At 40.3% G+C, this 13453-nt stretch overlaps 1 protein-coding gene across 1 annotated transcript in view; it reads right to left on the bottom strand.

Moving 5' to 3' along the window:
• The window catches only part of GRIN2A (glutamate ionotropic receptor NMDA type subunit 2A), a 386027-nt gene that overhangs the window by 112398 nt on the left and 260176 nt on the right, over positions 1-13453 (bottom strand). The window contains exon 4 of the mRNA XM_045833744.1: positions 2487-2601. Within this exon, the coding sequence (XP_045689700.1) occupies positions 2487-2601 (115 nt within the window). The remainder of the gene's footprint in view (positions 1-2486; positions 2602-13453) is intronic.

Consider the following 13453-nt stretch of genomic DNA (forward strand, 5'->3'; position numbering starts at 1 on the left):
CTAGAAATCTCTATACACAGTCAAAAGTTTCAAATTTTGATGGAGGCTAGTTTATTATTTTTACTGTGTGCTTAATGCCCTTTTGCATTCTGCTTTCTCAGATCACAAAAATATCCTTCCACAATTTCTTCTACAGACTTTATAGTTTTATCTTTTACATTTAAGTCTGAAATTTATTTTAAGTTATTTTGTGTATAGTGGGAGGTCAAGGTTTATTTTTTCTCTACAGATATCCTGTTGATCTAATACCATTTGTTAAAAAGACTTTCCTTTCCCCAATGTCATAATTTTTCATCAAAATAATTTGAGTTTTCAGTTATGAATTAAATTTCTTAGTAAATTTAGAGCTGTTTAGATTGTCTATTTCACTTTGTGTCAGTTTTGGAATATTGTGGGATTTCAAGTAATTTTCCCATTTTATCTACATTGTCAAATTTAATGGCATAAAGTTTTCATAATTTTTAAAAATACTTTTAATGTCTATAGTAATGTCTGTAGTATTTCTGGTGATATCCCCTCTTGCACTTTGAGTACTGATTATTAGTATTTGTATATTTTTGTATGATCATTTGTGCTAGGAATTATGAATTTTCTTTTTTAATTAAAAATTTTTATTTATTAATTTTAGAGGAGAGAGGAAGGAACAGAGAGATATTCATTGATTGATTCTTATATATGCCCTCACTGGGGATCAAACCTGCAACCTTGGCATATCAGGACAATGCTCTAAGCAACTGAGCTACCCAGCCAGGGCTGGACCTAGTTTCTTTAAAAATGTTAAGAGTATTTAAAATGTGTGATCAAAGAAGATGTGGATAAGCTGGGCTTAAATTTCTCTAGGTCCCTTAAGAGCCATGTCATTTTTAAAAAATTTATTTTATTGTTGTTCAAGTACAGTTGTCAGCATTTACCCCCTAGCACTATAATCTTTTCGAAGAACCAGATTTTGGTTTTGTCAATCTCCTCTCTATATTGTGCTTTACTTTGTTTATTTTTATTTTTATGTGTATTAGTTCCTTCCTTCTATTTCATTTGGGTTTACTTTGTTCTTCTTTTTTTTACTTCTTAATATAAATCACTGACTTTACATTTTTCTTGCTTTTTTTAATTATAAGCATTTAAAGCTATGAATTTCCCTCTTACCACATCATCAACTTTATTCTTGATGTCATGTTTTTTATTGTGATTCCATTCAAAATACTTTATGTCTTTCTGAATTCTTCTTTGACCCATCAGTTATTTAGAAGTGTGTTAACTAACTTCTAAACATGTGTTGACTTTCTAGATATATTTTTGTTTTTAATTTTTATTTTAATGCTATGTGGTAGAAGAATGTGTTCTGCATTATTTCAGTCTTTTAAAATATATTCCAACTCGTTGTATGCTCCAGAATTAGTCTAGCTGGTGAATTTTCCAAGTGCACTAGGAGGAATATGTGTTTTGTCACTGTTGGATGGACCACAAAAGCCCTCCACTGCTTCATCATTCCTGTCTGGGAATCTGTCATATTAACCCCCACCCCACCAAAGCCAATGCTTCTGTTGCACAGTATTTTTTTTTTATCTTAGTTAATTAAATATGGTACCCACACTGCATCCAGTACCTTCCCAGCTCCCTGGGGTCTCTCAGGTATCCATGTAATATGCAAAGTGAAGATAAATCTCAAGCTGCTGAAGCAGTTTGGAGGCCATGCATTGCTTGTCAAAAATAGACAGGATAACAATACAGGCTTCCTTTTTGATGTCTTTTATTTTGCCCTTTATGTGCTATTGTGGTAACTGATTTGAAAGTTCAATTGTGGGGGAGAAGAGAGTGCCACTGGGACAGCTCTTGTCATTGTATGCGTGCCATCATCTACCAATCCCTGTGAGGTCTCCCTTCTCTGTCTCAGGGTATAGCTTGTGTGGTATGTGAGGTAATTTTTTTTTCTGCAAAGACATTTTTATAGTTAATATGTATGTACTAGAAAGTGTGCTTTATGAGAAATATAACCTCCCTCTCCAACCTATGCTTTATAGAAGTGGCACACTTAAATTTTGGAAATTAGTTGATTTAAAGTAATGACTAAGTAAATGAAAATACAGGGCTTTGTCCATATGGTTAAATGTGTAAACAGGGTACACAATTATGAGGTTTAGGCAAAATGGTGTGATAACTGCTATATTGTCAACATCTGCTACTGCAATGATGTAAACAAAACTTCATTGTTTTGAAATTATCCTAAGTCCTTCAAGGACCCTTCCTTCTGAGATTTGAGAACCTAGCACAGGGAGCAGCGCACGATTACTACAGTGTACCTGGGGAAAACGTCCCAATCGCACCTGACAATATTTGTCTGCCTTGTTCCAAGAAGGTTCTGTCCCTGGGCATGGGATGGGGTCTGGAGCAGCTCAATGGGAAATGATTTGGGAAAAGAAGTAACTCGAGTCCTCTGTTGCCCAGGCTTTCATCCCTCCCCTGTGTTCAGCACATAGCAGGACACTCACCTTTTCCCATTCTCGGTCCTTATTCAGCACAATCACCACCAGCCTGGGGTGCACCTGATAGCCTTCCTCAGTGAAGGACAAGTCTTTGCCATCCCATGTCACATTGACCATAAATCTAGAAAAAGGAAGAAAGAAAGGCAGTTTTTAGGGAAGAATCAAAGAGGAGTCAAACAAATGAGTGTATGCCACCATCAATGTAACACTGACAAAGTATAAATGTACAATGCCATCACTCGTCTCAAGCAGCCTCTACCTGTGGAAGTATTAGCATACATACAGGCCCTGCTAGGTACTCTTTTTCATGAGCCTGTACTCATTTTCAGAATCTCCAGTTCTATACAGGCTTTAGTAATCAACTGCACTTAGCATGTGGGATAGAGCCTTTCGGTCCTGTCAGACCCTTACACCCTTGTTCAAATGACCTTTTTACAAGAGGATATGAACACATGTTCTATTATGTTTCAACAAGCTTCCCTAAAGGAAACACATAAACTCATAAACTACATGATATACAACTTCAAAGAAATTATTTCCCATCTATTCACTATTTAGTCAAGTCATATTTATTAAACATTTGGTACATGCCAAGACTCAGCTAGTTGGTTGGAGATAAATAAGGAAACAGAGGTAACTCCTCTCCTCGAGGAGCTTATAGTGTAAGGGAGAGTATAGGCACTAATTGACTAATTATAGATCTAGGACAAGTTCTACAATATCGAGGTGGGTGTGCTGGGTGAAAGTGAAACAATGGTCATCAGGCAAGACATCTGTAAGGAAGTGCAGCTTGCCCCATAGGATGAGTCAGCTTTAACTAGGTAGGAAAAGACATAAGCATGCTTCAGGCAAAGGGGAAAGCCTGGGCAAAAGCTCTGTGGTAGTACATATGAGGGACTGAGCGCCTCAGTGAAGATGAAGCAGAGAGACACAGGGAAATGTAGGAAGTGGTGCAACTGAGATGGTGAATAGGAACAGACGATGATGCAAAGGTTTTCAGGCCATGTTAAGGAGTTCCATCTTGTTTCAAAGTAATGGAAGACACTGAAGGTTTTAATTAGGGAGATGATATAATCAGACTTTTCTTGTATAACATGACTTGAAGGCTATGTAGAGAATAGACTTAGGGGAAACCAGAGTGGATAGAGGGGCTTTTGTTACTATGTTTTTATTATCCACATGAGAGGTGACATTAGCTTTGGTCCTGTTGTGGCCTTGAAGAAAGAGAAGTAAGAGTAGAAGCAGCAACAAATAGGACCAAGTAGAGAAATGTTTAGCAGGTAATTAATGATGAATTAGATGTGAGGCTGAGAAAGACAGGTATCAAGGACAGTGCCTCAGTATCTGCCTTATATAATATCTCTGCAGTCAGCTCTTGGCATAGGCATTTTCAACACAGGTGACATCTGTCTGTCTTACAGTACTCTTATCTCCACCACTCCTCAAAGTCTCCTTGCCTGTAGTCAGGTTAGACTCAGATGGGAAGGCAAGGCAGAGTTCGCTTCTCAAGATTTGGATAGGGAATCCCCAGGGGTTCACATCTCTTAGCAGCTTGAGAAGAATATGATGTTGTTAAAGACCTCCAAAAAAAAATACCACCTAGCAGACACTTAATAAATAAAGTATGTTGAATTGAAGTATTTAAAGACTTCCCAGAAAGACATGGCATCTCAAAGTCATGGCATTTTCTTCCTTTATATTCCTTTGACACTAAAGTCAGCTGAAGAAGTAAAATATTAAAGAGGAATATTTGACTGCAGAAAAATTCCAAAAAGAGGAATTGACCTAACTGGTCACATGTTTGTGCCTGGGCCACCATAGTGCAGAAAAATTGACTGTGTTGTGTGTGGGGAGAATCGGTTAATCAGTTCTCCTACAACGAGGTGAAGAAACTGGGCTAACGTCAAAGAACAACTATAGTGTATCCATTTGGCACACTATTTGGGTCATTAAAAATCATACTTTTAAAGACAAGTTAATGACATGGAGAAAAGGCATGGTATTTAATGTTCAACAAGCAGAAAAGAAAATGAAGATAAGGCTTGTCTATGCTTGGAAGGATTATAGGCACTTCTTTTGTATCATTGTAGTCTCCAAAGTTTATGCAGATACTTTCTATTTTAAACAAAAATACTGTTTTTAACACAAAACACTGCTATTCTAGAAGAAGCAAAGAGTGATTACTATTCTATTTAGTGCATTTGAGGCATCTCAGATCATTTCCTAGTAAGATAACTTATTGATTCTGTTACAGAACAAACAAGGGGGGGCCTGGGATGATGTAATATTGCCGAAAGAAAACCCCAGGTCCGTTATGTCCGCCACCCTAGGAAAGATGTCTCTCAATGCCAGAGATTCATGAAAAGGAAAGGAAATGTTTATTTAATGCTATACAAACTTAAAGTAGTGACCTAATGTCTTCATCAAAAATCCTAAAGTCCCTTAAAACACCCAAACAGACACAGTCCTTCCTTCCCCCTTTGCCTAGTCTAGAGTACTGTATTTTACTCAGGAAAGGAAATAGAAGTCCATGGCTCAGGCAGTCCCTGGTTCTTCCCAGTACTCTGTGCTAGGCTGGTAAGCCTCCCTCAGTTCCTGGCACCCTCAGCTGTGTCGCTGGCATCTCTGCTAAAGCTGGGTGGTGGTTCCCCTTTCTAAAGGTGCGGGGGTCCCCACTCAGCCAAAACCGCATGCTACTCTCCTCTCAGGGCCACGGTCAGGGCGGGGACGGGGGGTCACCACTCTCCAAAGCCGCCTGGTTCCCCCTCAATGGCTGCCGAGTCTGGGTTTAAATGCCTGCACCAGTCTTCCTCTGCAGCCCCATTTCCAACTCCTCCTACAATCGGCCTCACATGTCAGAACTCATATCCTTCCAGCTTTACTGGACTGCTATCATGAGTCTGGGCAGGTGTGACCCCATGGCATGGAGCCAATCATCTCCAAGCTCCCACACAGGCAGCGCTGTAACTCGGGAACCTGCCCCCCAGTTACATCTTGGTGGAGAAGTTACTTCCATTCCCCTGGCTCAGAGCAAGGCCACAGCTATTTAACATATCTATGTAACCAGTCAAAGGTTATAGATGTGTTAAATGACCACAACAGAGGGTAGGTGCAAGGCTATTGCTATGCGAAACAGCTCTCAATGGCCCTGCTCCATTTGTCCCTTCCCCCAACCCACACCTGGGGCAGGGGCAGTGGGTCGGGGGGAGGGGGGGTGAAGACATCTTAAAATCTCCTGGACACCTTGAGTTCTGGACCCCATTCCAAATGCCCATTTGGGGTCCCCCCTCTTGGCTGCACCCTGTAACAATTCCACAACTATTTATTGAATGTCTACTATGTGTCAGAACTATTGGTGAGTCCTATGGATACAGAAATAAAAAACACAGTGCCTCCCTGCTCTCTTACCCTCATTCTTACAATTCAGTGGCATAGACACATAAATAATAATAATACTAGAATGCTGCTTGCGTACTGATGGACAATGAGAACATAGAGGAAGGGCCTCTAACTCAGCCTAAGGGATTTAGGGAGAGATTCCTGGGAAATCTTTTGTTTTTTTAATCCTCACCCAAGGACACGCTTATTGATTTTAGAGAGAGGGGAAGAGAGGGAGAGAGAAAGGGAAAGAAACAACAATGCGCAAGAGAAACATCAATTGGTTGCTTCTTGTATGCACCTCAACCAGGGATCTAACTCACAGCCTAGGCATGGGCCCTGACCAGAATTGAACAGGGACCTCCAGTTTACAAGACAATGCTCCAACCAACTGAGCCACACTGACCAGGGTGGATTCCTGGGGAATCTTGAAGAATGAGGGGATTGAGGAGAGGCACAAGAAAAGGATTCTGAGCAGGGAAATAACCTTAAGCAAGGAAGACTCAGCACAGGGGGTTACACATGCTAGGGAAAGTAAGAAATAGCTTAGCAAGATTGGCAGGAAGTGGGGTTTGTCTGGAGAGAATCCATGAAGCCAGTTCATAAAGGACCTTAAATGATACCCTAAAGAGTTTGGATTTTGTTCAGAAGGCTATGGGGATGCATGAAAGATTTTTAAGTAGAGGTAGGATGCATTCAGATTTGTTGCCAATAGAAGCAGAAGTAAAAACAAAGTTTCTCAGCATTTGAAGACAACTTAAACATTTTTTATGGTTAAGAAACATTCATTATCTAGACAATTGGAATTGGGGTTGTTTGTTTGTTTGTTTGTTCGTCTATCTGTTAGAAGGTGCAGCCAAGAGGGGGGACCCCAAATAGGCATTTGAAATGGGTCCAGAACTCAAGGTGTCCAGGAGATTTTAAGATGCCTCCACCCCTTCCCCCACAAGTGTGAGTTGGGGGAAGGGGCACACAGAGCAAGAACATGCAGGGCAGCTTTGCAGCTAATCCATGGCGTGGTCATTTAACATACCTATAGCCTTTGGCTGGTCACTTAGATATGCTAAATAGCTATGGCCATGCTCAAGGCCATGGGGATGAAAAGGGACCTCCCCCCCAAGATGAGACTGGGGGGCAGGTCCCCTGAGTTACAGCACCTGCGTGGGAGCTGGGAGAAGATTGGCTCCATGACATGGGTCACACTTGCCCAGACCCACAATGGCGACCAGAAAAGCTGGAGAAGACAGCAGATTGAGGGCAAGTGTGCCTGAGTGTAGGAGGAGTCAGAAATGGGGCTGCAGAGGAAGATTGGTGCGGGGATTTAAACCCAGACACGGCAGCCATTGAAGAAAGAACCACACGGCCTTGACAGAGTGGAGACTCCTGCAGCCCTGAGAGAGAGAACCACGCGGCTTTGGCAGAGTGGGGACCCCCGCAGCTTTAGAAGGGGGAACCACCACCTGGTTTTAGCAGAAATCCCGGCGACTCAGCTGAGGGTGCCGGAAACCCAGGGAGGTCTCCCAGTCGAGAAGGAGTACTAACTGGGAACAACCAGAGGACTGCCTGAGCCATGGACTTCTATTTCCTTTCCTGAGATATGGTACTCTGGACTGGGCACAGGGGGAAACGAAGGAAGGACTGTATCTGTTTGTGGGTGTTTTAAAAGGGACTTTAAGATTTTTGATAAAGACATCAGGTCACTACTTTAAGTTTGTATAGCATTAAAAAACATTTCCTTTCCTTTTCACAAATCTCTGGCATTGAGAGACATCTTTCCTCTGGCGGCGGACATGACGGACCTGGGGGCTTTTATTTCAATAATAGTATATCGTCCCAGGCCCCCCTTATTTGTTCTGTAACATATCCTTTGATGCTTCCTGGGTGGCATTTGATGAACTGAGTGTGTGTAGTCCAGGCAGGCACATTTGAGGAGTGTTCCACTTCACATATCCTTACTGAGACCCTTGACAAGAAAATTTGCATGGATTGGGAGTTTAGACAAGGACTGAATTTTGGTCAAGTTCCTCATTACCAACAAGCTTTCAAAATAACTAATTGGGATCTAAATTAAGCTGTTTATATTTTTCAAGTTGGTTTTTTGAGTTTGTTCCCCATTGTTATTTTTAGCTCTATCACATTATCTGGCACACTGTCAGGGCCACGTTAACATTTGGTGGTAGAGAGTGTTGACAGATCATTATCAGAAGGGCCATCCATCCATACATCCATCCATCCCTCAATACATTCATCCATTCATCCATGTAGTAGACATGTTTGAATGCCTAATATATGTCACACCTCATGCCAAGAACAGTACTAGGAAAATAATACAAAAATAAACAAACATATACCTGCAACAAATAACTGCAATAAAGAACAATGATGTAAAAATTATACACATATGAACTAAGTAGGTTGGCGAAGAGCATAAGGAATAGAGTGGCCAATTCTACTGTGGAGATCGGGCTGAAATCAGAAAACAGTGGAAGATGTTTGGGTTATGTCAGGGAAAAAGAACAAAGGTTGGCCAGGCGAATGGCAAGGGGAAGGAAAGAAGATGCACTGCACAGAGGAAATGTGGCAAAGTCAAAGGCCTAGAACCATGAAACACAAGGGAACTCTGTTCATGGAATTTCAACATAAAGACTGAAGACAAAACCACCAGTGTCCTTTACCTGGGATAGCAGAAAATCTGTTACCAAGTCACTTTGTAGCTGCAGCCCAAACTCATAGTTAGGCCAGCCAATTCATTGAAGGTTTGTATTTTTTATTTCTTTTAATTTTAATAAAATCCAATGAGCTTGCAAGCCAGGTTTTGGTTATTCAACACTTTGGGATAAATAGAGTTCAGATGGATCTACCTATGGCCCTAAATGTGGGTGAAACTGAAAAACTTAGTCAATGATCAAGAGGTTTGGAAATATTCAATATGTTATCTGTTTGGAAAAGGCAGACCAGAGAATAGATGTTTTGGGTTTGACTGATACACCAGCCCCAGGGAGAATCATTCACAGGGTTACATTGTAGGAACCAAAGGTCACAGTCAGCAATTTTTAAAAGGTTTTATTTATTTATTTTTAGAGTTAGAAAGAAGGGAAGGGAGGGAGTAAGAGAGGGAGAGAAACATCAATGTATGGTTGCCTCTCACGTGGCCCCCACTGGGGACCTGGGCTGCAACCCAGGCATGTGCCCTGACTGGGAATGGAACTGGCAACCCCTTGGTTCGTAACCTGCACTCAACCCACTGAGTTACACCAGCCAGGGCCACAGTCACCATTTTAATCAAGAAGCTAGCATGTACTGTTGAATATCTAGGTCCCTTTTTGCTTTGCCAGTTGAATCTACTTAAATCCCCATCTTCTTTAAACCCCCATCTCTATTTCTTCCACTCACTCCCTTTTCTCCCACTTTGTAGTGCAATCAGAAGAAATTAGTAGGGTGATTATTAGATATAATCCCTCTTCTTCAGATTGTATGGAAATAATTATATGGAAATTCTCATGCTCCAGATTTCCATGTTCCTTTAAGACTCAACATTCTGGACCAATGAGTCCATATACTCAGTGTTAATATTCCCTTTTCTTTCTTTCTTTCTTTTTTTTATTAAAGGTCTTCAGTCCATTGGGAGGAAAAAAACTTTAACACAATTTTTTGCTAAATGGTAATTTCATTCTGAAGTTGGCAGGGAGCAAGTACCTATTACCTTCAATTCCCCCGTCCAATTCCTAGGAAGGACAATCCATATTTCTTTAGGCTTTCTTCACATTTAAACTTGTTCCAGAGAAAAATTCTTTACCTAGGGAAATATCATTATACACCCCATTGCTTAGTCCCCATTAACACCCGCTGGGCACTTGTATTAAACAGTAAAGTTTTATCAGTGTTTTGTTTACCTCTCAAAAATGGATTATAAACATTTAGTGACCAGATAAAATATGAGAAATTCAGGCTACTGCTAAATTTCAAGTTACATTTTCAATATTTTGATCAGGAGCAATAAATACATGAAAGCACACTGGCAAAACACAGAAAGGGGAGACTCCACTGGTTTGCAGAGGGTTCATTTCTGGGTCCTTATCATCCACTGATGGTAAAGTGTCAAGCACTTGATTTTATTGTTAGTGATATATACAACACTAAACCAAAAAATATATAAATGTACAAGGTGGGGCAAAAGTAGGTTTACAGTTGTTCATATACAAAATAATACAATAACTAATAGGTAATAATAAAAAAATAAACTCTGTGTTTTTGCATACTCACACCTATAAACCTGCTTTTGCCCTACCCTATGTATGACTTGCATATAAGTTTTCTTTGGTATCTACTGTTAGGGGGTATGAAGCCAAAGTCCAAGTGAAAATAACATCACTTGCTTGCAATTTGTGCCTTATGATGTTGGGGATATAAAATAACATTGTAAAACAGGTAAGTCCTTTTTTCCTATATAACTATGACTGCAAAAATTTGGGCCAGAAATGTCATGTTCTCTTTAGACCTGCATTATCTAAATGATTAGCCATCAGCTACAGGTGGCTGTCAAGCCCTTGAAAGGTGATTCATCTTCATGGGGATGTGTTATATGGGCATGATACACATTGGATTTAGAAGACTTTGTATTAAAAATAGTGTAAAAGAGCTCATAAATAATTTTATATTGATTTCATGTTGAAATAGACTAGACATACTGGATGCAATAAAAGTATTTTATTAAGATTAATTTTTGTTTGTTAATGTGCTGACAGAAAATTTCAGATGACTTGTGGTTCACATTATGTATCTATTGGACAGCCGTTTGAGACTGTCTTTGGTGTTTTTTAAACAATAGACAGTCTGTATGACTAAGGCAGCGCCTGCTCTGCCCTGTTTGGTGTTGTCGAGTGTCTGGCACAGAGCTGGTGCTAAACAAACATATGCAGAATGGAAGAAAGAACAAACTGATACTTTCTATGTTGTGAATGACAGAACTGAGAATAAAGCCTTGTTCCACCATCCCCCAGTGTGTCATTTTGGATAGTGAATTTAAAATTCTCTGCCCTGGCGGGTGTGGCTCAGTGGATTGGGTGCCAACCTGTGAACCAAAAGGTCACTGGTAAAATTCCCAGTCAGGATACATGCCTGGGTTGTGGGCCGGGTAGAGGGCATGTGAGAGGCAACCACACATTCATGTTTCTTTCCCTCTCTTTCTCCTTCCTTTCCCCTCTGCCAAAAATAAATACATAAATAATTTAAAAAATAAAAGTAAAAAATGTGAATAAAATTCCCCCAGCTTCCATTTCCTTCTTCATAAAAATAGATCAGGTTAAACCCTATACATTGGCAATGACAGTTTCACATGCTTTGACCTAACAGGTATCTAGCTGCCAGGTCTGGTAGTGGTATTAGTGATAGTGCATATAAAGTACCTAGCACAATGGCTAGTATACAGTTATTGCCTAATAAATAACAGTTAACATTTATGTAAATTTTTGATGCAATTTTTTTACTATTTTACCATCCTGTCATATTTTTTAACATTCCACCCCAAATGCAAGCTGGTCTTTTAAAATCCATGCCATTCAATATACTCCTTTCCAGGGTCCCTCTGTCCTTCTGTCAAAAGACAACCACATATGGGCTGCATCAGCTCCTCTAACTTGACTTAAAATGTCTCATCCCTCTCGATTTCTATTTTCTCTCTTTTGCCTTACGGTGCTAAGTCTCCTTTAACTTCCCAAATCTGATTATTTGAAATGTTCTCTAGACATATTTATTATTCACCATTTCCCTTCAGACTTTAATTCTCTTACTGTTTCATAAATGCCACAATAACCCACTTAGAGTTTCTGGATATGAGGTTAATTTTCCATCTGCTTTGCTATTTCCCACATTCCCTGGGGCCTTTTCCCAAATCATGCTGTCCCTTAAATACTTCTTTGAACTGCTTTGGGTGTCACTATTTTTTGTTTGTCATTTAATTCACATGTTTTTATTTTTCAAAACAGAGTCATTGTTTCCTTAACCTCTTTTAAGTTCGCAAGACACTCATTTTTTTAATGGTTTTGCTCTTCCCAGTTTTCTTTTGTAGGATTGAAATCCTTTCAACTTTGCTGTCTCTCCTAGCACCCTCTCTCCTCCATTCCCTTTATGGGCACGAGCCCTTTGATGTCTTTAGACGAAAACCATGGAGCTGTTACCCGTGTTCAGTTCCCAGCTTCTGTACCACCCCTACACCTAAACACACCCTTACATGTTTCTTTTCAGCAAGTTTCTGAATGAATGCACTTTCCTCCTTGCCCATGGCTCAATGTCTTATACTCCTTGGTGGTTTCCCACTTCCTCTGAACAGTTACTGAAGGCATGACCACAGAGCTGAGACCTAAATGTCAGGACAGAACTGTAATAACTCCGACACACAAATGTGCATATTCTAGCTCAGCATCATCCAAAACAGACTCAGAAACTACGTAATAAAGAAAAAGAAAAATCTAGGTTTAAGAGAGGAGGGGAATATTTATTCTTTCAACTCAAATTTTACTGTGGCCAAATAAAAAAAAATAATGTGCACTGATTATTAGTGGTGTGGTTCAGTGGGTCCCACAAAACAAAAGGTTGCCAGTTCAATTCCAGGTCAGGGCACATGACTATGTTGGGAGTCAGGATCCCCATTAGGGGTGTGTGAGAAGCAACTGATTGATGTTTCTCTTCCTCCCTTCTCCCGCCCTTTCCCTCTCTCTAAAGTAAGTAAACAAATAAAGTCTTTTAAAAATAATAATGTTAATTATCCTGGCTGAGCAATAGTGAATTTTTTAAAAAATTACAACAGTAGATGGTAAGCTCCATGATGGCAGGGGTCTTTGTTTTGATTGCTGCAATTCTAAAACACCTAGAAGGATGAGCAGAGGCCTCCAGGAGATTGCACATTCAATGCTTCTTTCCTGTGCAACAACTTCAGACAGGAAATTTTGCAAGACAACTTTGGTTTTGGAATCTGAGAGCCTGGGTTAGAATGTAGTTCTGTGATGTTCAATCCCAGGGAGGCAAGTATCCTAAGTTCTCAGAGCATCTGTTTCCTCTTCTGTAAAAGTAAGGTATGGAATGTGGCCAGCAGTGTTTGGCACATAATAAATAATGATTGCAGTTGCCATGGTTTTACATACTTATCTTTTCTCCTAAAATTTGAGAATAAAGGCTTTCCTTTAGATGCTGGAGGATCATTTTGGCTGCTAATTCCAGTCCCCCAAGGGAGACAACATATCCCTGAGGCCCCTACACCAAGAAAACAGGAGAAGAGAATGTGACTGCTCAGAGCCTGCAGTCCCCCCAGACCAGGCTGTGGTACAAGGGTGAGGACTCAATGCCACCCTGCCCGTCACTTCTCCTGGGCTTCTCATCTCTATTTGGTGAGCACACCTGAACCAAAGGTGACTTTCTGGAGACATGTTCCACATGCTGTCTATTGTAATAACAACTTACAGTAAGTTAGAGCAAAGCTTACTCTATAAGTATGACCACTTCCCATCCCGAACAATCCCTCACCAGATAGCAACCTGAGCCATTTGGCTAAAAGTTTACACTGGGAGAAGGACACATAAAGTAGGAACTTAGATGCATGT

This window comes from Phyllostomus hastatus, unplaced genomic scaffold (assembly GCF_019186645.2).
Source record: "Phyllostomus hastatus isolate PE091 unplaced genomic scaffold, TTU_PhHast_1.1 phas_contig_173, whole genome shotgun sequence".
NCBI lineage: Eukaryota > Metazoa > Chordata > Mammalia > Chiroptera > Phyllostomidae > Phyllostomus > Phyllostomus hastatus.